Source organism: Patella vulgata, chromosome 1, assembly GCF_932274485.2.
Source record: "Patella vulgata chromosome 1, xgPatVulg1.2, whole genome shotgun sequence".
NCBI lineage: Eukaryota > Metazoa > Mollusca > Gastropoda > Patellidae > Patella > Patella vulgata.
The window spans coordinates 60,787,380-60,813,149 of record NC_065879.2 but is presented as its reverse complement, the minus strand read 5'-3'; the positions used below and the strand labels follow the sequence as shown (position 1 = coordinate 60,813,149).

Below are 25,770 nucleotides of genomic sequence, written 5' to 3'. Positions count from 1 at the left end.
AAAAGCGATATGGTTCGTCTTCTCATGACCCCAATGCTTCAAACAAAATTTGAAAAAAAAAAACCTGGTTAAAAACTGTAACTTATATTAATATTGAAAAGCTTTTCAACAAAGGGAGGGACTATTCCTGAACAGAATGTTGTAGAAAGCTGAAAATCAAGACCCCATTGCGTCACCACAAATTTGAAAAGAATCTATCGAAAACTACCGCCTCTATCACAATCGCAACGTTTTTGGCAAAGGGGGGGAATAACTCTGGAACACAAATCGCAGAACAATGGCAATCAACTTGGTTCGTCCTCTCATGACCACAATGCTTTACACCAAATTTGAAAAGGATCTGTCCAAAACTATAGCCTCTATTGCATTCACAAGGTTTTTGGAAACAAAAGTCGTGGAACATTGAAAATCGTAGGGTTCGTCCTCTCGTGACCATGATACTTCACATTAAATTTTTTGGACTGGTCGGCGATTAAGAGATTCATACATGTGCAGACCACATGTTTTTTAATCGGAAAAATCTTCTCGCTTGTTATTAGGAATGGATAGGATCAGTCATTGCGAAACAACAGCCATGCCAGTGGATCTGAAACTTGATATGACTTCAGCTCTGCCCTTCACACTCAACTATTAATTTGGACTGTATAACATGCTTTGCCACTATCTGCCTAAAGAGGTGGGACAATTTTAATTGGAAGTTACAATTTAATTTCCACCAAAATCAAACTAATCTGTGTAATTTTGTGTAATAAAAATATATTTTAAGTTTCTTCAAAACATATTTTAGGTTTCATCAAAACATATTTCAATTTCAACAAAACATATTTTTTAAGTTTCATCAAAATCCAATATAAATTGTGACCTCTTAAAGTGTCCACAAGCTATATAGCTGATTTTGTACAGTATGGGGAAATAATCCAGTATGTGCTAAAATCAAACCCATCCAAGATCTTGGGATATCAACATATTTTTATGATTATGAGAGTGACCACAAAAAAATGTGAACAGATATATAGGGCTGACGACAAAATACATCTACATTTTAAATGTGGGTGTATTAAAACTGTAGCCTCTATATCGTGTTAAAGTTTTTGGAACAGGGGTAACTTTGGAATGATGGGTTGAGGAACTCTGAATATTGATAGGGTTCATGGTCTCATGAAGTCACTGCCTCTACAAAGTATCCATTAAGAACCGTAGCCTCAATAAAGTTTACAATGTTTTTAGCAAAGGGAAGAAGGTTGCAAAATGCTGAAATCAAAACAGTTGTCCTCTTATGACATTAGAACTTCAAATCAAATTTGAAAATAATCTGTTAAAAACTATCGTGTTAACATGGTTTTCAGAACAAGCGGTTGCCATGCAAGATATGCCCACATTTTGCAAGAGATGAACAGAAAACAAGCTTTAAAAAGCTTATGGTCCGATATTAGCGAATATCAAAAGAAATGGAATGTCTGGGATTTAACCATTTATTTTAATTGTCATTAAAATCAGATAAAAATTTTGACCTCTAGAGGGTCCACAACCTTGGTATTACATACTTTTACACCATTTGCATACAAGGAGCGGCCATTTTGTTGAGCAGGGGCCATAATCCAGGAAGTTAAGTTCCGATATGCATGATTATTGAAAGAAACCAAGATCTTTGAGATGTAAACATAAATTTAAAGTTTCATCCAAATCAGATCAAATTTGTGACCTGAAGAGGGTCCACAACCTTGATATGACATACTTTTACACTATTTGCCTTCAAGGAGCGACCATTTTGTCTGGCAGTTTTGGTCTGATTTTGACGAAATTTGAACTCAACCTCATTATGGTCTAACGGTAATATATTTAAACGTGTTTTTTTAGATCGTATAAAAATTGTGACCTCTAGAGGGACCACAAGCTAAAAACGCAATATTTCGTACAATCAGGGGCCATAATCCAGGAATTTACGGTCCGATATGCTATAACATTGAGAGGAACAAAGATCTTTGGGTTATAAACATACATTTCAAGTTTCATCAAAATCGGATCAAAATTATGACCTCTAGAGTTTCCACAAGCTAAAAATGTGATTTTTCATACAATCCGGGTCCATAATCCATTAAGTTATGGTCCGATACATGCCAATTTCATATGGAACTGAGATCTGTGGGAGATACATTTATATTTCAAGTTTCGTTAAAATCGGATAAAAATTGTGACCTGTAGAGTGTCCACAAACAAGATGTGAATGGACAGACACATTGACAATGGACGGACGGACAAGGGCGACGACAATATAAGTCCACATGAAAATGTGGGTGTATAAAAACAGAGCTTACTCAAGAATGAAAGTTTGTGAAGCACTGAGTAACAATGGGTTTGTCTTCCCATAAACCCCAATGCTTCACAACACATTCGAAAAAATTTCTTTAAAAACTGTAGCCTCTATCACGCTATCAAACCAATTGTTAAGAAATATGGACCAACGGACAGGGTCGACGATATAATACGCTTTCACCGAAATGTGGGTAAAAAAAATAGCACTTAAAATCTGTTTGACATATTAATAAAGTTTAATAGTTTGGATACTATACTAATATTATCATGTACGTGGCAGCTCCATTTGCCATTGTTTAAGTACACAGTGTTTATGTTGAGTTATTCTATGGAGTTCTTTAAAAAGGGCGGTTTTCCGAAAATTGCATTCAGTAGTGAGACTTAAAGTTTGTTTTTTTGCGGGGGTCAAAGATCACTAGCCAGGTTTCTGCTAATCACTTTATTATTTGAAGGTTGTGGTTAATCAAAACCACTAATGCCTCTGGGTCATTTATTTCAATGTACAGAAGTGTGATATTTGATTTTATATTATTCACAATGTCATTAATCTATCATAAACATAATAGAGGCCCTAGTGTGCTGACCGGTGGGATACCAACTCGTATGCCACTGAAATCTAACTATGACATATTGTTGTCGATTGTGATGGTATTTCTTGAACCACGATAATAAACGTCTATCAAAAAGCTAAGCCACAAAAGACAATCCTAGTATATTGATTATGATCGACATATTGAAAATTCTAAACATTTATTTGTAGTACCTTTACAAGAGAGACGATCTTCGGATCGCTTAAAGCCAGGTGTACAAATGGCAGCACAGGAATATGAACCAGGCGTATTAATACATTGTTGATTTAATGGACAAACATCACCATTGGTTGAACATTCATCCACATCTTAAAATACAAAATTTCAAAAGTAAACAGTCAAATCTATGACCAAGTGCTGTTTTTGTAAAATAAAATTCACCATTAAAACCTCACCAAATATAGAAATAAAGATGTTAATTACCTGTACATGTGCTGCCATCTGCCTTTAGAACGTAACCAGAGGGACAAGAACAGGCGTAACTTCCTGGTGAATTATGACAGAAATGACCACATGGTTGACTTCTTAAACATTCATCATCATCTGAAATTACAGTAGATGTTTTAATCAAATCAACTCTTGAAAGGTTCATCAAAAGATAAACTCTTTCTTCAAATTAGTACCCTTGCAAAAATAATTTGCAAGGCAACAAACATATACCAACAGTACGTAAAGCCACTTATCTGTCCCAGTAGTCCATAAATGTTGTCACCTTGTGATTCTTTTATAGGTACATGTACGTAACTGAGGCATTTAAAAGACATTATTAACCAGCGGTTGCCATGTAAGATATACGCACATTTTGCAAGAGATGGATAGAGAAAAAGCTAAAAAAAAAAATATGATTTTTCGTACAATCTGGAGCCATAATCTAATAAGTTATGGTCTGAAATGCACGAATATTGAAAGGAACTGAAATCTTTGGGATATAAACATATATTTTCAGTTTCATCAAAATCAGACAAAAATTGTGACGCCTAGAGGGTCCACAACCTTCGTATTACATACTTCTACAATATTTGCGTACAGGGATCGGCCATTTTGTTGGGCAGTTTAATTTTGATTTTCCCGAAATTTGAACTCACTCTTTCTTATGGTGTAAGGGTGATATATTTGAAAGATTTATAAAATTAAATACAAATTGTGACCTTTAGAGGGTCCACAAGCTAAAAATGTGATTTTCCGTATAATCAGGGGCCATAATCCATGAAGTTACGGTCCAATACACGCTAGTTTCAAAAGGAACTGAGATCTTTGGGAGATAAACCTGTAGAGTGTAAAAAAACAAATTGTGAACGGACGTCCGAGGCATATAAAAAGTGATCAAGAGCGACAAGTAAATAAACCACTAGATAGGGGATGAAATATATAATAATATTTAAATTTAGTCATATAAAAATCAAATCCGAATTACAGTATGGTACTTGTTTTGTTGCCACTCATCTCCAGATTTCAACTTGCAGTATCTCTGCCTGTGGCTCAGAGAGACTGAACTATATATAGCCTAACATTTACAGATCTGATACCAACTATTTGATATAGTCGATCACTGGAAAACACATATAGGGTACCAATGAAAACAATCACCTATAATCTATAATTGATATCACTTGTAGCAATGTCTGTTACCATTGCTTCAGCAATATGACCAAACATTAAAAACAAAATATTGGAAGCTGATTTATACATTGTGTAGAGTAACAAACCTTTACAATATGGACCTTCTGGATCTAAATCAAAACCACTGGGACAAGTATTACTTGGAGAACCTAAAAACAGAAAGATAAGATATCCATTGAGCAGCACACAATAAACATTTACATTCCAATAAATAGTTATAATGTTCCTATATATATAAATGCACAGTACCGCGAACAATATAACAATATAGTGCCATGATCATACTTAAAATGACCTATCTTCCTTTATCAAAATTGGATGATTATTTCAGTCTGTTAAAGGAGCTAACCCTCTAACTCAATATTTTCCATCAAATTAAAAATTAAAGATATGTTGCCAGACAACGAAACATACGCCCACAGCAACTACATCGTCCGGGCAGTCAACAAGGAAACATTTAAAATACACTCAAATCTGATTTTAGAGTAACAACTCATTAAAGATACATTATGGGAAATTATAAAGAGCTGGCAGTTCTCACTATAATAGTTAAAGATAGGTTGCCATGCAGGCAACGAAACATACGTCCACAGCAGCTAAATCGTCCGGGCAGTCAACAAAAGTTATCGCATATTTTTACTTTTTTCGGTAATGAAAAATTTATAATACACTAAAATCTGATTAAGAGTAACAACTCATTAAAAAATTATGCTAACGTTTAGTATACGAAACATTTAATATCATGGATTTAGCTGTTCAAGTTATCAAAACTGATTGAAAATCAATATACTTGTTCGTCTCAAGACCATAGACTCTGTGTATCAATCTAAAGTCAATCGTATAATAGCTTTAGCCTCTAGAGCGTCCACAAGATTTTTCGAAGTGATCAAGGGCCATAACTCTGACAGTAATTATCTGAAATCGCTGAAAATAAATAGACTTCTTCGTTTCATGACCTTAAACACTGTGTATAAATCTAAAGTCAATCGGATATTAACTTTAGCCTCTAGAGCATCCACAAGCAATTGTTGACTGACGGATGGACGGGGGCCACGACAATATATGACCACATTTCAATGTGAGCGTATAAAAACACGAATTTAAATTCAATATTGGTCCATTTCAATTAACATTAATGTTATCTTACTGTGAAAATATGGGATCCTATTATCTATTATTCAACACTTAATGCTTATTTTAAAATGGTTTCGGGTGCCAATTGTAATGAACAAAGAAAAACATATCCTACAAGACAATGCAGAAGTAATTAGTAATGACTGATTCACAAATCACTAAATAATAATAAAACAAGTCAACAGTGAGGCTGATGTCCCCCGCTGAAATCCCAAAATAATTAGATGAAACATATCAATTAATCGTACATTTATTTATTTTAAAAGTATCAAGCAATCAAACTGATTATCAACTATACAATAAGTTACATCACTCTCTATCAGATAGAATCAAAGTTATCTTGTCCCAAAGCATCGACCAATGAAATTGCTTAGCTCTGTTTAGCTTTAGCGCAAAATGTTAATCATTGAACTCAGTCAAGACATTCACCTAATGAACATCAACATCAACTTTAAACATTCTACCTCAATTAAAAGCAGAGTTGTTATGTTCCAAAGTCTTGACAAATCAGATATTCTTATCGCTGCGTATTGCTCATCGAACTTAGTCAAGGTATTGATGTGATAAAACTACACCCCAAGAAGTGTCCTCACTCTCACTTAATTAAAACCAAAGTTATCGTGCCCGAAAGCATTAACCAATCAGATTGCTTATTTCTGTTTACCGTAAGCAGACAATGTTTATCATCGAACTCCATCAAGGCATTTACCTAATGGACGCCTACACCAAGTTTGAACATTCTACCTCAATTAGAAGGAGAGTTAATGTGTTCCAAAGTCTTGACCAATCAAATTGCTTACCGCTAGGCTTACCCTGAGCAGAAAATGCTCATTATCGAACTTAGTCAAGGTATTGATGTGATAAAACTACACCCCAAGTGTCCTCACTCTCACATAATTAGAGAGAGAGAGAAATAGGGTTTAACGTCCACTCGACACAAATTAGGTCATTTCGGGACTAACACATGGTTCAGTTTTATATCAATCATTCGCTTGTGCGTAGGGGTCTTTAGCAGTAGCAGGAAACCGGAGGACCCAGAGAAAACCCACAAGGTTGGGCAAGCGACCCTACTCCTTATCACGTACAACCGGGGAATCGAAACCCCGCCAGTTGACTTATCTCTGCTTACCCTAAGCAGAAAATTCTCATCTTCGAACTCCGTCAAGACAGTCACCTAATAAACACCTACGCCAAGTGTGAACATTCTAGCTCATTTAGAATGAGAGTTATTGTGTTCCAAAGTCTCGACCAATCAAATTGCTTATCGTTCTGCTTACCCTATGCAGAAAATGCTCATTATCAAACTTAGTGAAGGTATTGATGTAATAAAACTATAAACCAAATTTCATCACTCTCACTTTATTACAACTAAAATTATTGTGTCCCAAAGCATCAACCAATTAAATTGCTTATCTCTGCTTACCCCAAGCAGAAAATGCTCATCTTCAAACTACATCAAGGCATTCACCTAATAAACACCTACACCAAGTTTGAATGTTCTAGCTGGATTAGAAGGAGAGTTATTCTGTTCTACCTCAATTAGAAGGAGAGTTAATGTGTCCCAAAGTCTTGGCCAGTCAAATTGCTTATTGCTCTGCTTACCCTGAGCAGAAAATGCTCATTATCGAACTTAGTCAAGGTATTGATGTAATAAAACTATACACCAAATTTCATCACTCTCACTTAATTAGAACTAAAGTTATCGTGTCCAAAAGCATCAACCAATCAAATTGCTTATCTCTGCTTACCCTAAGCAGAAAATGCTCATCTTTGACCTCCATCAAGGCATTGATCTAATAAACACCTACACCAAGTTTGAACATTCTAGCTCAATTTGCAGAAGAGTTATTGTGTCCCAAAAAGTGTGATGGACAGACAGACGGATGGACAGACAGACTGACGAACCCATTTTAAATGTCGCCTGCTTTCTTTGAAAGGCGGGGGACAAATAATGAATAAAATATAAACAAATGGCTTGAGCTCTATGTTAAGTACGAACATGTACAAACTTAAGTTATCTAACCTGGTGCGATGTTTGCATGGAGTTGATAATTAACAACGGCACCATTATCATCTAGATTAACCTCGATATCACTAGTCTGTAATCGTTCAACAAGGAACGGCATTGCACCATGTTTATCATTGTAAGTTATTGTATGATTCCACGCGTATGGCATGATGTGATCATCAACTTGAAACAGACGTGAAGAACTGGCATATATTGTACCTAGTAATAAACAGAAAAGTAATTATTACAAACGTTGAAGATAATAAAAATTTAGGCATTTTTATTTTTAAAACATACAGTGGCAGATTATAAAGCCCAATCTACATATACCTGGTCCAGTTTGTATATAATCTTCACTGTAAGGTTTAATAACCACGTTCTTCATCTCACCAAGATCAGGTACCCGACCTTGAACTACAACCTCATATTGTAATTCACCCTGTTTATTCATACCATTAACATAATGGTTCATCTTTAATATTTCACCTATTGAAGAAAAAAAAAAAATGAAGTACATCATATTGGAACCACAATGTCAACCACAGTACACTAAAACAAATAAATGAATGAATGAAATGACAGACTAACACAACAACACAATCATAAGATTAAAGAAGTAAAAAGTAAGTGGGAATAAATAAACTGGGGTGTTTTATAACAAATTTTATAAATAAAAAATCAATACTTGCGATTATCTGGAATAATATCCATTGCATTATCTCACAATAATTCAAAAATTATACAAATGTTTTTGAACAATATGAGAAGATTTGAAAGATTCAAGAACTTTGTTTGTGATTCAGCATCCCCTCAACACAACTAGTTTAGTATCTTTATTTCACGAATTTGTAAGCGATCAGGTTTTTAAGTGGTGGAAAGAATCTGGAATACCAGCAGAAAATCCACATGGTTTCTGTAGGTAGTGATAAGACCATTCCTAGTATTTACAGTAGCAGGACATTTGCGGACAGTACACTTCTAATGAACGCAGGGTCTAAATGAAGGTTATGCAATGACACATTTGCATCATAGGTTTGAGATTTTGTGCCCCCCAATGAAATGAAAAAAATCATGTAGTTTCACTTTCAATGTGTTTTCAATGCTATGATCATAATCATAATGCTCATGAACCAGTGTCAAACATATACCATGACTTAGATATGCTACAAATCGACTCCATGACTCACATACACAGCACAAAATTTCTCAGCACCTGGGGCAGAGAATCCCCCCTTATGATTTTTGCGCCCCCACTGGATCTGGTTTTTCATGCAAAATTAGCTGTCACCACGCCCCTGAATGAACGGTATCTCTTCTTCTGGCCTTAACTAAAAACTTATCATAAACTAGGCATTGGGTACCTCGAGAATTTCGAATGAATTGAACGTTAACTTGTAGCTATTATAAACCACGTATCATAAACAATGTTCATCATAGTAGAATGTTCACTACAAAATGACATGTGAACTAGATCTAACGTTAAAACTGTTCATACAATGACTAAAACAGACTATAACACTATAATCTCTCACTAATCTCCTAATCCCTTAAACAGGCATTATGTAAGAGCTAAATCTGCCTGTTGCAGGTTTTTCTTTGGCCCTTCAATGTTACAGTGTATATAAATTATTAATTAGACATTTATTAACATGACAAGCCCATAATCAACTCTTGATGCCATCGGATGCCTCTGATTTTAAGTAGATTAGAACAGTTTGGCCATTTAATGATTTAATTTTAAAATTGAGAAGCAAGGCTAAGACTCAATCACCAGTACAGTAGTTACGATCAATGCACACATCTTGTCAAAACTACTAACAGTGATAACTTTGCTTAGAATAAAGTAATTTGAATGCAATTTTTAATATATTCATTTTGCATTATCTGTTTTGGAAATAGTATAGCAAGAATGCCCAGCTCTTTATCCAAATCTTACATTTTGTATCTATAATTAGTATTGTTAATCTGCTGGCAAAGTTGGAACATCCCGAAGTAGAAACTGGACTAGTAATCTACAGTGTATATATAGGCCACTGATAATTAAGTAGATTAGTGTTATATTTTTAAATACAAAACCTAATTACTAGAAATAATATTACCTGTAGCAAATTCTACCTGTACTTCTCGTTGGAATTCTCCCTTAGTTAACGTAAAACCATTATATGCTCCCCCAACTTCTTTAGCAGTCGTCCAATAAATTGGTGATAATATAGATGTTAGATGTTGCAGGTGACGTACTGAAAATAAAACAATAAATATTATGATATTAAAATCATCAAAATATACAGTATATTGTTTCACTTATGATATATAGACCCACAAGGAAATTATTTTAAAAACATTTTAAAGCCTCAATACACAAGAAAACAACAATCATTTTCTTAAAGTAACTGTGCATGATTTGCATTTTGTCAGAAAATATTGAATTTCTCATGTACTTAGATTGATTATCTAACACTTAATTAAGAAAACAAAATCAAAATACCAACGCCAGATTATCTCCCAGCTTGGATTCAATTGGATTTAAAATAACCCCATCAATTAAATTCATGAACATATTAGGATGTCAGCAGGCGAGTTATCATCCGACAGTACAAATTTTGTACGACAAAGACTTGTTTACTGGCGATTAGCCTCGCGTAGAGAGCAAAATGGCAGAAAAAATGTTTTATCGACAGATTCTGTTAAGAAAAAAGCGAAAAAATAGATAGTAAAGTGCATCGCTTTACATAAAGCGAACCCTAGATCGATGGAATCATAAGGCAAAGCATAGATCAATGGAATTACCGTTTCATCATATCTTTGTAAATATCCATTTTTGAACTGATATTAGAAATTCAATTTTTACTATATTGTAGTTTGCAAATCACGCTTTGCTCCCTACCACCCCCACCCCACCCCACCCCAAGTTTGAACTCCATCAAGGCATTCACCTAATGAACACCTACAACAAGTTCGAACATTCTACCTCAACTAGAAGGAGAGTTATTGTGTTTCAAAGTCTTGACAAATTAAATTGCTTATCGCTCTGCTTACCCTAAGCAGAAAATGCTTATTATGGAACTTAGTCAAGGTATTGATGTGATAAAACCATACACCAAGTGTCATTACTCTCATTTAAATAGAACTAAATTTTTTGTTTCCCATAGCATCAACCAATCAAATTGCTTATCTTTGCTTAACCTAAGCAGAAAATTCTCATCTTCTAACTCCCAACTCCATCAAGGCATTCACCTAATAAACACCTACGCCAAGTGTGAACATTCTAGCTCAATTAGAATGAGAGTTATTGTGTTCCAAAGTCTCGACCAATCAAATTGCTTATCGCTCTGCTTCTGAGCAGAAATTGCTTATTATCGAACTTAGTCAAGGTAATGATGTAATGAAACTATACACCAAGTTTGAACATTCTAGCTCAATTAGACAGAGAGTTATTGTATCCCAAAAAGTGTGAAGGACAGACAGACAGACGGACGGACGGACGGACAGACAGTTGGACAAACACATTTTAAAAGTCCCCTGCTTTCTTCGAAAGGCGGGGGACAAAAAAAAAAACCATCTAGTTTTGAACATACATTATGCAACAGAAAAAATCTGTCTATTGCAGGTCTTTCTTTTGGCCTGAAATGTTATCTAAATTATTAATTAGATATTAATTAACCTATCCAGACCATAATCAACTCTAGATGGCATCGCTAGCCTGCGATCTCTAGTGGATTATGAGCTGATTTACTGCATAACTTTCCTTCACGATTTAACGATTAAATGGATAATCGAGATTATGCTGTTTATCGTACTGACTTTAGTAATGATGACCAAGGCTAGCCGGAAATTTCAACCGCTTAGTTTTCGGTTCATAGTGGATCAATTTGAATGAAATTTTCTGCAAATTGCCTTTACATTATCTAGTTTTGTAACTGTTATATTGGGAATTGCCATCTCGTTATCAGATCTCCCATAATGTATCTTTAAGAAGACTGAGAAAGAATGATTTTTCAAAAGTTTCTACTCACCAACATCTGATGGAATATTCAATACTGTTGCCTTGACTCTTGTTCCGGTTTCTGTTGGTAACATCTCGGATACAATCGTACCGGCCGCTATATCAATATTATTTATATTACCAATCAAATTTCCAGAAGCAATAATTGGAAATTCTGAAAATGTAAATGAAATGAAATGAAATGGGGTTTAACTTCCTACTGTTCTGCTTTCTGAAAATGTGCAAACAATATTTTTCTTAAAGAAATACAGCCAAATTTCTTATATTTGTAAATTTGTAAAACATTCTGATGTTTTAAAACAAAAGAAATTATATCTGAATATTTCCCTTCAAAGTCAAAAATGTAAAACAACTCAGGTCATAAAATACTACAGTGTAGCTTATAGAATTTTTAAAGTAATTTGAAACGTTCTAAAAGTACTGTCTCGGTGTAAACTTATTTGTATGTACAATTGCATGTGGAGTTTTTTTCAAATTAAGATCACTTAAGATCCATTGTCCACAATTTCTTATAAATACTCTACATTAATCATCTTATTTTATTGTCATAACTGTCGTCTGTGGCACAAATTATTTTTCAATGGTTTCGTGTTTTGGGTGTTTTTTTTTCAAGTGTTTATTGGGTTAAAAGGCAGATTTCGAAACTTCCCATCGTAAATCACTGAGTCCGCCCCTCATTTATGTCCAGATTTATCAAATCTTGTAAATGCGAACCAGGACAGGTTGTCAGGAAATGAAAAAATATTCCCACAGTTGCTAACCTGATTACTTCACAAAAAATGTTGCATATTTATTCTTTTGTAGGTAATTGGAATGATCATGGGTAACAACTACAGTCTATCTATGAAGTAGTAATAATAAATAGCAAAAATTTGATTACTCCTACTGACATTTATATATTACAAAATGTGTACCAGTAATCAGATGATAAATAAACATCTTTGTCTCAATAACATAAACATGTTCGAGTCAGTTGTCTAGGGCATGTGGATGGTCAACAAACAGATGTACCAACAACAACATACACCCACATTAAAATGTGGTCATATATATAGAATATTGGGATATGGCTATGTCACCAAACACCTACGATTGAGTTATACCATCTGCTGGTGGTTACAATACCTAACTCCATGTTAGGGAGCTAATGATACCAGCTTATCGTTTAGAATTCAGCAGATGAAATATTCTTATTCTGAGAATGAGTGAACTATAACAAATATTTATTGGAAAAAGGCAAGCCATAGTCATACGTATCATAAATGGGTGTAATTTTATGAAAGTCTCCCAAACTTCCACGTTGGTTCCGTATATACTAGATAACACTGACCGTCACATACAACTTTAACTTAGAAATTGATAAGTGTCTGGTACTGTAAACTCTTCATGTTATGTCGTCCTCTTTGTATTAATGTTTTGTTAATTAATACTGAAGTATATAATTATGACTATAGGTATATTGTAAAACATGTTGTTGAAACTTTTTAGAATGTACTGATATCTGAAAACGATTCCTTCATCCATTCTGTTATCTCAACACCTAGTCGTAATATCAAAATGATTCAAGCCGTGCAAACCAATCACAAGATAGAATATCTTTCACATTTAAGCAAATCACAAATGGTGTCAGGTGACCTTTAAAAGTATGTGGGATGTGATGTTCTGTGAAGAAAAGTGGTATCAAGGGAAAGGTAAGTGATATGACATGTTTTGTAAAGGCAAGGATATGAGATGTTCTGTAAAGGTAAGGATTTGAGATGTTCTGTAAAGTTATCAAGTGTTCTGTAAAGGTGAGAGGTATTGGGTCTTCTATAAATGTAGTGGGATGATGTGTGTTCTGTAAAGGTAAGTTCAATTCAAAATTAATAGTGAACAGAACACTGTAAACTTACTATAACATGGTTTGTTATTACATTCATCAACCTGTTCTATGTTACCAAGACAACCACGTCCACCATATTGAGGCTGTGTACATTCTCGTCTACGTTGACGTGTTCCACCATCACATGACTTGGAACATTCCGACCAATCAGACCATGCTGCCCATCTTCCGTTAACTTAACATAAATAAATAAACATAAAAACAGGTACACAATACTTGCTTACAGTTTTAAACCATGAAAGATTTCTAGGGCACATTTGCTTGGTGCTTTTTGACTAAACCATCAAGTGAATGGATATGGGGGCTAGATGTGAGCGTCCACTGTGCTGTACTGACCAGGGCTTCACTCAAACTGAAAACAAACTAATAATCAGGTATCAAGATTTATTTCTGTGGCATTTAAAGTTATATAATATATGAAAAGTTATCAGCGAAAATTTACCTGGACATGGATCTGGATTACAATTGGATGTCTCCTCGGCTTGACCTGGACACAGTCGACCCCCAATACCTGGTGGTGGGTTAGTACAATATCTAAACCTCTTTCTCTGTCCACCCCCACAACTATTACTACACTCACCCCATTCATCCCACGGTGACCAATTACCATGTACTATAACATATATTATTAGGTCATTTCAAGATTAACATAATGGTCATTTGTAGGCTGATTAATAGTTGTACAAAACAAGGGTGGAGATGGTGGCATATCTGTGTCCTACATATTCAAGCTTTTAATCATTTTAAAATATTTAACCTATTAATGCATCATAAGATACCATAACAGATCATAAGATATTTAAACTATTAAAGGATTGATGAGTAAGATGTTGGCTTGATAATCTGGAGGTCCTGTCGTCGATACTGTTGTTGGCCGAGAAAGTTCATCAGGCTTTTCCGGCATGATTCCCCCTTGTCAGTTGTGCAGGATGGAGGGCCCAGCAAGGGACAACATATAGTTGTTCTGATGGAACAAAAAAACTGAGGTCCTGTGTACACATTGGCGTGCACATAAATAAACCCTTGGAAGTTAGAATTTGATATAAGAGTAGGCTGTAGTGCCGCTGGCCAGGCAAAATTTCCCTCATAGCACCCTGTATGGCATATGCCCATCTTCATTGGCCCAGTCAGAGCAGAACAATAGGACTTTAAGCCCCATTTCATTTCATTAAAGGATCATAATATATTTAAACTGCCAAAGGATCATGAAACATTTAACAGATCATTTATATGCACTGCCAATCTATATGGTGGATCTTCATTTTGCCTTTTTACTAACCAAAGTTTTAAAATCAGGATAGAAACTAGGGATATTTTGATATGTCTAAGATGAACAGGATGTATGATCTTTTGCACTAATATAACTTGCATGAATTTTACTCACCAGGACATGGTTCCATATTACAGTAATCTTTTTGAGAATCGGAACCAACACAGAAAGCTCCCCCTAGTTGTGGTGGTGGATTATTACATTCTCGACTTCTAGCACGGGATCCTCCACCACATGATAACGTACATGAAGACCATGACGTCCAGTCATTCCAATCTCCATCAACTTCAAACAAAACATTTTAACAGTTTTAAACTGATGTAATCTTTCTCGCAAAAATGTCCACATAATACATAGATTTCAACTTTCTGGAATTTTGTCATTTTCGTACATTCTAAGATATATGGAATTGAAATTATAGCGGGTATAGTCATATACAAACATGGGATTGAACTCATAAATTGCACATGTTATACCACTCAGCCACTCTGAATTAAGTTAAGACAAAATCTACCTGCACATCTTTGTGTTAAACATATTTCTGTTTCTGTAGCTGATCCGAAACATTTTAAACCTCCAAACTGTGGTCGTGGACTGTCACACTTTCTTTCACGACTACGATATCCTTCACCACACGATCGACTACAGGGATTCCACAAACCCCATTCACCCCATCCTCCATTTACTAGAAATACAAATTTTATTAAGATTTTTAGATATATTTTTGGCCTTTAATGGAAAAAAAAAACCTATTTGGGGGTTGGTGTTAGATTAACACAGTAAATTTTTGACCAAATGTCAGTTGTGTCAGGAAATCATCTTTGAATAATATGTAAGATAGTGAAGATGACAATCACTGATAGTCGTTTTGTCAAATTGCCCATGAAAACACCATTCTTTAGTCTGAAATAGATAGATACTTGGTACTTACTAGGACAAATAGTCTCTTCGCAGCTGGTGATCTGTGTACTATTTCCTGGGCATGGTTGCCCTCCTAGTTGAGGTGTAGGGTTATTACATAATCTGATACGTTGTTTGGTTCCTGAACCACATGTAGTACTACATTGATCCCATGATTCCCAGTTTCCCCAACTACCATCAACTACAATAAAATTATTCACAATCATATTTTACCATCAACTACAATTCAAATATCAAGTTACCTTCAAATGCAATTGAAATATTGCATTCTATTTCTCTTGGCAAGTTGAAATGCAACAAGTTACAACCAACTATTATTAAAGTATTTACAATCTGCCAGCAATCAGATATACCATAAGTTCTAATCAACTATTTGCAATCATATTCTCCCATCAAAAGGTATATCTGTTCCGTTTTAAAGTGTCTGCTTGTGAACAGAGAATTCTACAAATTTCTGAAAGTTTTGCCTGTAATTTTTGGATATAATCCTACTAGTTGGAGGAGTTGATAAATACATCATTTGTGTTGGCTAATGGTTGGAAATATTATTAAATACTAATACATCAATAAAAATATGGTCCATGACATTCTCCTAAAAAATTTCACATTCAATATTCATATATTCCAAAAGTTTTGTAAATTTTTACCTGGACAAGCCTGAGCAGCACAAGATGATGACTCTCTTGTTTCACCATGACACACTTTACCTCCATTAGCTGGTAGCGGATTAGAACATGTACGTGATCTATAGCGTAATCCTACACCACAGGTAATACTACATGATTCCCACTCACCCCACGAAGACCACATACCATCAACTACAAAAATATAATCATAGTTAACCTTCTGTAATCATATAGTACATACACAGTCTGAAAACTCAAAAAAAGATAGGTTGCCAGGCAACGAAACATATGCCAAGAGCAGCTAAGTCGTCCGAGCAGTCAACAAGACAAGAGCATCCACAAGATATTTCAAAGTGATCAAGGGCCATAACTTTGACAGAAATCGCTCAAAATCAATAGGCTTCTTCGTCTCATGACCTTAAACACTGTGTATAAATTTAAAGTCAATCGGATATTAACTTTAGCCACTAGAGCGTCCACAATAGGACGGACGGACGGGGGCGACAACAATATACGACCACATTTCAATGTGGGCGTATAAAAACTAATCCCTTAAAGATGTATTACCGGTATGTAAGATTTAGATAAAGAGCTGAATGTTCTTGAAAATTTCAGTCAAATTACTTTATTCTGAGTGAAATTATGAATGTTTGAAGTTTTGACAAGAATAGTGTAGCTTGATCATTAACAAAGTTTTGATTTCCCATTTTAAAGTTAACCGATTAAATGATACGGATGGTCAAATCCACTAACTATCCAAGCCATCTGATGCTCTAGATAGTTGATTGTGGGCTTGTCATGTGAATAAATGTCTAAATAATAATTGGCAAGATGCTAGATATGTTTAACAACATCCTTGATGTCCAACTTCATTGAACATGCATCCACTGCTGTGTAAAGTGCCGTCCCTTCTGAATATATGTTGGGTTTTTTATTTTAGAAAGAATCCAGCTCTTTTTTGGTCAGTTTTTAGTTTCCTGATTGTCTGTCCATGAGTCCTTACATGTTAACAAAAATATCTTACTGACCTACAACTATAAGATGAGCCTCAACAGCTGTTTTACCGATATTGTTACTGGCGAAACATCGATACATCTCGGAATCTTTCAATTGGATGGCCACAATACTGAAATATAAAATAACACTCTTTGCTTAATAGTCTCGATCAATCCAGCCGACATTGTCTTTCAATGACTACGACTGACATTTATTTTAAGTTTTATCTGAATCGGACAAATACTGTGGCTTCTGGAGGGTCCACAAACTTTGCACATATTTCACGTTTTGCCTCAAAGATAAGGGCCATAACCCAAGAAGGTGCGGTCTGATATGAAACAAAACACCAAAATCGAACTTATCCAAGATCTTTTGATCCATAACACATATCTTATAAAATTGTGGCCTTTATGTGAATGTGAATGGAAGTCCTTTGGACAAGCAGGTTCACTGGCATAATATGTATAAAAACTGATCAAGAATAACAATCATTAATTATCAGAAATCATTAAAATTTGATTGGCTTCCAGTTCTTCCTGATGGTAATATTTATTACAGACCAGCGGCTGCCAGGCAGGATATGCCCACATTTTGCAAGAGATGGATAGAGAACAAGCTAAACAAAAAGCGAATTTTCGTACAATCGAGGGCCATAATTCAGGAAGTTACAATCTGATATGCTTGAATATCGACAGGAACCAAGATCTTTGAGTTATAAAGATATTTTTCAAGTTTCATCAAAATCTGATCAAAATTGTGACTCCTTGAGGGTTCACAACCTTGATATACCATATATCTACACTATTTGCATACGAGCGGCATCTACACTATTTGCATACGAGCGGCAGCCATTTTTGTCTGGCAGTTTTGGTCCGATTCTCACAAAATTCAAACTCAGTCGTCATTAGGGTGTAACGGTGATATATTCAAAGGTTTTTTTCAATCGGATAATAATTGTGACCTCTTGAGGGACCACAAACCAAAAACGTGATTTATCATACAATCAAGGGCCATAATTCAGGAAGTTACAGTCTGATATGCGCAAATATCGAAAGGAACCAAGTTCTTTGGGTTATAAACATGCATGTCAAGTTTCATCAAAATCAGATGAAAACTGTGACCGCTCGAGTGTCAACAAGCTAAAAATGTGATTTTTCGTACAATCAGGGGCCATAATCCATGAAGTTATGGTCCGATATATGCCAATCTCAAAAGGAACTGAGATCGAATAAAAATTGTGACCTGCAGAGTGTTCACAAACAAATTGTTGACGTCTGGACGGACAGGGGTGACGACAATATACGTCCAAATAAAAATAAAAATGTGGGTGTATAAAAACATGTATACTACAAAACTTGTAGGCCTTCTGGTAAACAGATGATAAATTTAGCTGTTTGTTTTTGTCATCGGAAATCATTGAAAATCAATTTGTATTGCAAATTGTTGAAAATCAATCCGCTTCTTCTTTGTCTTATGAACTAAAACATTGTGTGTAAATTTCATGTTAATCGGTTAATAACTTTATCCTCTAGACTGCCCACAAGATATTTTAATGTTATCAAGGGCCATATCTCTGGCAGTAATTATCAAAAAACTTTGAAAATCAATAGGATTCTTTGTCCTTGTATAACTCGATGATAAATCTAAAGTCAATTGGATGATAAGTTTTGGACGGACAGCAATAAACAACCACATTTCAATGTGGGCGTATAAAACAAGGTAGTACCGTAATGAGTTATTGGGCAATATTGTAATCCTTCCCTCAGATTCTAATTCTACAGTATTCTTCCACCAGTACATAGCCGGTTTGGGTTCACCTTCAGCTGAACAATCAAATATTACTGTATCACCAAGTTTCGCTGTGATATTTGACGGCTCGATCTTAAAAGTAGGAGGTTCTGAAACAAAAAAATAATATTTCAAAGAATTTTTTTTGATCAGGAGTTGATAACATGAACAAAATAAACAAAGACTCACAGACAACACCTTCAAATATGTTATTTCAAGGAAGCAAAACAGCTTAGATTTTGGTCAAAATAAATTTAGTGTTGAATTGTTTTGATCTTACTATGATTGAATTTTTGTTTAAGGATTAAATCCCAACAATGCCACAATAAACGTTAGATGGAATTTAAGACCACATGTAATAAAAAGTACTGTTATCAAAAACCATTTTGATCAAAAATATTATTCAAATTGATTAATTCAAGTTTAAGTCATTTAAAGTTTACACTGGTTTCTATTGATTTCTCACTGCCATATTCATCTCTCTCAGATAATAATAATAATTGTGGAATCTTTTTCATTCACAATCTAGTTTGTTTGCCAGTTTAAAATTGGAAATCTATAAGTGGCTGGTAGCTGTCACAGATTTCACTCATGAAGTTACTAGTTTCGATCTATGTTAACTCTTCAGGCTTAAGAAAAATTGTGGGCTGTTCTCTTTATATAGTTGTTGGGGACCGGAGCGCAGTAGAAGTCTTGGGTGGACCGAAGCAATTCTGTTCACCGGAGTCACTGCTTCAATAACTATGTGTGAACATGAAGTCAGTCACAGAATTGCCGTTATGAAAATGCTTATTTGCATTAAGCTCTCAGCTCCCAACAGCCCTAATGACTATGTTGTGTAAAATAAATAAAAATACAGGAACTATTTGGAAAACCAGTCTAGGTTATTGAAGTGTATATGCACTAATTTTTTCATATTAGAAAAACCAGAGCATTGCTACTTCTGCAAATATGTCCACATTCCTGCTTTGATTGATGTGATACTTTTTAAAATAAATAGAATGAAATAAGAAATGGCTGCAATGACTGTAATTTGACAAGAGGCAAAGAAGGGTAGGCGTTGGATTAGTTTTGCCAAATTTACAGACTAAATATTAACAAAAAAGTGGGTGTGACACCGCCCCCCCGGGGGTCGGGCAGGGCATTCACAAAAAGAAATAGTTGCTGTCTTTATGGTATAGGGAATAAATATGCAAAGTTCCAAGATGATCCATTCAGAATTGCAGTCTTTAGACGATAAACACAAAAATTGGACGTGGCTCCTCCCCTGGGGGTTGGATATGGAACAATATAAATAGGTACAACCTGGTTATTGAAATGACTCATATGCTAAATTTGAACAAAATCTGTTAATAATTGCAACCTGTGGAGTATTTACATGTACCAAAATAAATAGTTCCTACCTTACGGTATAAGGAATAAATATGCCAAGTTCCAAGATGACAAAAAGATAGGTTGCCAGGCAACGAAACATATGTCCACAGCAGTGTCAACAAGGGTTGTCACATATTTTTTATTTTCTTTGTCAGAAATGAAAACATTTACAACACACTAAAATCTGAATACCAGTAACACCCCATTTGGCTTCTCGTTCTGCCCTATTCTAACATTTAGCATACAAAACATTTAAATGAAATGAAATGAAATGGAGTTTAACGTCCTACTGTTCTGCTCCTAACCTGGGCTAATGAAGACGGGCATACGCCATACAGTGTGCTATGAGGGAAATTTTGCCCGGACAGCGGCACTACGGCCTACTCTTATATCCAATTCCAACTGCCAAGGGATCTTTTACGTGCATGCCAATGTGTACACGGGACCTCGGTTTTTCATCCCATCCGAACGACTAGACAACTTTCCTTGTCAGCCCCTCCGTCCTGCATCACTAACAAGGGAGAACCACGCCGGAAAATCTGGATGAATTTTCTCGGCCAATGCAGGGATCGAACACCCGACCTCCAGGCTAGCGAGCTAGCGTCTTACCCACTTAGCCACGTGATCCCTCACAAAACATTTAATATCAATTTCCATAATCATTGGAAATCGTTGAAAATTGACAGCCTTCTTCGTCTCATGACCTTAAACACTGTGTATAAATTTAAAGTCAATTGGATATTAACTTTAGCCTCTACAGTGTCAACAAGATATTTCAAAGTGATCAAGGGCCATAACACTGACAGTAATTAACAGAAATTGTTGAAAATCAATAGGACCTTAAACACTGTGTATAAATTTAAAGTCAATCTGGTATTAACTTTAGCCTCTAGAGCATCCACAAGCAATTGTTGAAAATGACTAGGATCCTTCATGGCCTTAAACATTGTGTATAAATTTAAAGTCAATCGGATATTAACTTTAGCCCGGAGAGCGTCCACAAGATTTTTTAATGTGATCATGGGCCATAACTCTGGCAGTAATTATCGGAAATCATTGAAAATCAATAGGCTTCTTCGTCTCATGACCTTAAACACTGTGTATAAATTTAAAGTCAATCGGATATTGACTTTAGCCTGGAGAGCGTCCACAAGATTTTTTAATGTGATCATGGGCCATAACTCCGGCAGTTTAGCCTCTAGAGCATCCACAAGCTTCTTCGTCTCATGACCTTAAACACTGTGTATAAATTTAAAGTCAATCGGATATTGACTTTAGCCTCTAGAGCATCCACAAGCAATTGTGAACGCCCGAATGCCGGTCCGCCGACTGGACAGACGAACGAACGAACGAACGACTGAACTGATGGATAGACGGACGAGCCGACAGGGGCAATGACAATATATGACCATATTTCAATGTGGGCGTATGAAAATCTTTGACTTTTCATGTTGATTTAAAATAACTTCTACGCTCGTAAGTGACCTATATTCCTCAAACATGTCTATTTAGAGGGACTTTTTGCGTAGATTACACATGTACATTGTATTGTTCTAATTTTATTTTGCCTCCAAAATGAGAACAAAGTGGTTAATACGTTCATGAATTGAAATATTGGGTTTTGACGATCAGATTAAAATTATTTCTAAAAAACTTTATACCCTTCATATTTGTCATATTATATCAACCCTCAATTACTATTATTATTATTATTACAGCATATTCAAAGTGTGTCCTTTCATATAACATGTTCAGGGGCACTTTAGAAAGTGACAATGTAATCATAAATAAACAACAAGATTATCAGTTAAAAGCCTGATTAAATAAATGTGCTTTAAGTTGTTTTTTAAAAGAATATAGAGATGTACAACATCATAAACTAAATGGTAAATTATTCCATAAAAACAGATGCTTGATAACTAAAAGCGCGCTGACCATAAGAGACTAGTTGAACAGTTTGGGGCTTTAAAAGTAGTTTATCTGATGTACGTAATGTTCGGCCAGGTGTATAAAGTTCTTAAAGATCTGAGAGGTAAACAGGAGCTAAATTATTTAAACATTTAAAAGTAAGTAATAAAATCTTAAAATCAATTTGATATTTAACAGGTAACCAGTGTAAATTTAGTGGTTGCATCTCTTAGTTAAAGTAACAAGTCTAGCTTTATCACGGTCCCTTTTGGCTTCTAAAATAGAATCAGTGAGTCCAAAACTTCAGCAAGCTTAGAGCGATATTGGGTTGCCTTCTCTTGTATATCTTGAATACGTTGAATGTCATTGAAATCTGAGTTGACTATTTCCACTTTAAATTTATTAGTGTCAAGTGATCTTTTGGGATCCAGCAAGTATCGTTTCAATTTATTTTTGCTTTAAAAACAGGTGAAAGCTTGTTTTGTCTGCTTAGAAAGTTTAAGTACAGTAGGCCTGTTGTAGTTTAACTATCACTAGACGCCTCAAAACTACAGGCCGCAATTCTTATCGCATCATCTTGAAAATTTGAATACTAATTATTCCTTATACCTTAAGGATGTTCCCTATTGTTTTTGGTGCGTGCCCGACCCCCAGGGGCAGAGAGCCACGCTCAATTTCTGTATGTGTCTTGACACATTATCTTGAAGTTGTGCATACGGATTGTCGTGAAGTTGTGCATACGGATTGTCTTGAAGTTGTGCATACTTATTCCTCATACCCTAAGAATGATCGTTATTGTCTTTGGTGCATGTCCAACCCCCAGTGTGCATTGAATTTCAAGACTGAATATTTGGAAAAGTATATATCCTATCTCCTCAGAAAAAAAAAGTGAATAGTTCATTTGTTCCACATTTTGCAACCTGGTGGCCCGAACTGTGTAAATCGCACATTGTGTGTGATGCTAAATTCGTAATCTACACTAAAAGTTGTCTTAGATTACAAAGTGAGAGTTTTCTACTCCTATTGGAAATGTGAGTTTAAAGCACCCGAAAACCTGAAAAAAATTACTGAATTTATGAACCGTTGCAGTACCCTAATTTCAAATGGCCATATCTCAGCAAGTTTTTGACCTAGAGAGGTATAATTTTGGATTTTGGATTTGTTAGCTTAAGGCCCTATACTATAATATATATTTGGTTAACTTGACATGGAATGACCCCACAGCCTATAACCAAAGACAAACATACGTCTAACTGTTAACATGGCAACACCCTCTGAAGTTCCAGCATCGTTACTAGCAATACATTTATATTCTCCTGCATCAGACGCCTACAAAACAAAAACAATTACATTTAGACAAATATAAACTTCATTAAAATTATTAAATATAAAGCTATTTTCCATTATTTAATACATATCAACACACAAAGGTCCAACCTAGGGATCTTTAGCTGTGGGAGGAAACCGGAGGACCCAGAGAAAACCTATGACGTTGGACAGGCAACCCTAATCCTTGTCATGTACAAGTGGGGAATTAAAACCACGCCACTTTGACTCAATGACAGACCCTTATTATCTAATGTGCACGAGTTAAACCAAGCGGCCATCCATTTTGTTCTTTCATTATTTTTCAGTTGGAGTAAAACCAGACACCAATTACGTTTTGTTTTATTTTTTATGTTGTACAACTTGGATATCGGACATATTTGCTTTTAATTGTTCTTAATCAATAGGATTCTCCGTTTCACCAATTTAAAGAGATATGTATTATTCCAAGTAGATGACTAGACTACAGCATTCACAAGATCTATCAAGTGATCAATGGCAATTGATTATCAGAAATTGTTGAAATTTAATAGGCTTCTTCATTTCACTAATGAGAACAACATGTTGTGTGTTCACAATGGTGCATGTATAAAAATAAATGAATGAATGAATGAAATGGAGTTTAACTGAATGGCATGGGGTTTAATGGAATCTCTCACTCTTATTAGTACAACAAGTGGGAGAGAGGGGTTGGGGCCATTAATAAATAATATCGGTCTTCATTGTGGCATCTTACCGTAGAGTCGTATATTATTAATGAACCATTACTCAGTTGCTGTATCCTGTTGTTAAGGGTGATTTGTCTGCCATTTTTAGTCCAGATTATATTTGTATTATCCCCAGTAACTGAACATGAAAGCATGACTCTTTCCCGAACACTGACAGATTTATCACCATGGGGGGTAACTCTTGGTGGTACTAAAAAATAAATATTGTGAAACATGATATTAATAGTTTTTCTGGGCTAATTCCTATGGAAGCCTTTAACTACCATTCATAATTTCTACTTTTCGCCTCTTAAGAAATCGGAAGTCGAAAAGTCGAAAAGTAGAAGTTACGACAAAATGTGGGGCGACAAGACGGTATACAAGCCAAAATCAACTCGAAAATAGGAAATTAAGAAATAACACACCGCGATAATAGCGCCCCCCGTTTTTTCTTAATTTCTACTCTTCGACTTGCATTTTGGCTTGTATACCGTCTTGTCGACTTTCGACTTAGTCATATTTTTGTATTTATTGATGTCAGTAAGAAGGCGCCAACACGCTATACAAGCCAAAATGTAACTATTAGCGACCTATGATCTGTCGTACTGTCGACTTTTCTACTTTTCGCCTAGGAAGTTGTTGTAGTCTCTGCCTTCCAGGTCACATTTGAATACGCGCAATTCCCGTTAACAAAAATGTCTGTATGCGCGTATTCAAATGTGACCTGGAAGGCAGAGACTACAACAACTTCCTAGGCGAAAAGTCGAAAAGTCGAAAAGTCGACAGTACGACAGATCATAGGTCGCTAATAGCGCAGTGTGTTAATAGTTAAGTTGTTGTAGTCTCTGCCTTCCAGGTTACATTTGAATACGCGCAATTCCCGTTAACAAAAATGTCTGTATGCGCGTATTCAAATGTGACCTGGACGGCAGAGACTACAACAACTTCCTAGGCGAAAAGTAGAAAAGTAGAAAAGTCGACAGTACGACAGATCATAGGTCGCTAATAGCGCAGTGTGTTAATTTCCTAATTTCTACTTTTCGAGTTACATTTTGGCTTGTATAGCGTGTTGGCGCCTTCTTACTGACATCAATAAATACAAAAATATGACTAAGTCGAAAGTCAACAAGACGGTATACAAGCCAAAATGCAAGTCGAAAAGTAGAAATTAAGAAAAAACGGGGGGCGCTATTATCGCGGTGTGTTATTTCTTAATTTCCTATTTTCGAGTTGATTTTGGCTTGTATACCGTCTTGTCGCCTCACATTTTGTCGTAACTTCTACTTTTCGACTTTTCGACTTTC

The 25,770-nt window shown here is 35.4% G+C and overlaps 1 protein-coding gene across 1 annotated transcript in view; it reads right to left on the bottom strand.

Annotated features, from left to right (window-relative positions):
- The window catches only part of LOC126831028 (hemicentin-1), a 147,675-nt gene that overhangs the window by 25,990 nt on the left and 95,915 nt on the right, over positions 1–25,770 (bottom strand). Inside the window, exons 41-57 of the mRNA XM_050561639.2 lie at positions 24,496–24,677; positions 23,681–23,762; positions 19,090–19,261; positions 17,396–17,493; positions 16,389–16,559; positions 15,752–15,922; positions 15,335–15,505; positions 14,935–15,105; positions 13,993–14,163; positions 13,561–13,725; positions 11,679–11,822; positions 9,765–9,902; positions 7,996–8,151; positions 7,681–7,884; positions 4,610–4,672; positions 3,327–3,446; positions 3,077–3,211 (exon numbers count right to left, since the gene is read on the bottom strand). Of these exons, the coding sequence (XP_050417596.2) occupies positions 3,077–3,211; positions 3,327–3,446; positions 4,610–4,672; positions 7,681–7,884; positions 7,996–8,151; positions 9,765–9,902; positions 11,679–11,822; positions 13,561–13,725; positions 13,993–14,163; positions 14,935–15,105; positions 15,335–15,505; positions 15,752–15,922; positions 16,389–16,559; positions 17,396–17,493; positions 19,090–19,261; positions 23,681–23,762; positions 24,496–24,677 (2,514 nt within the window). The remainder of the gene's footprint in view (positions 1–3,076; positions 3,212–3,326; positions 3,447–4,609; positions 4,673–7,680; positions 7,885–7,995; positions 8,152–9,764; positions 9,903–11,678; positions 11,823–13,560; positions 13,726–13,992; positions 14,164–14,934; positions 15,106–15,334; positions 15,506–15,751; positions 15,923–16,388; positions 16,560–17,395; positions 17,494–19,089; positions 19,262–23,680; positions 23,763–24,495; positions 24,678–25,770) is intronic.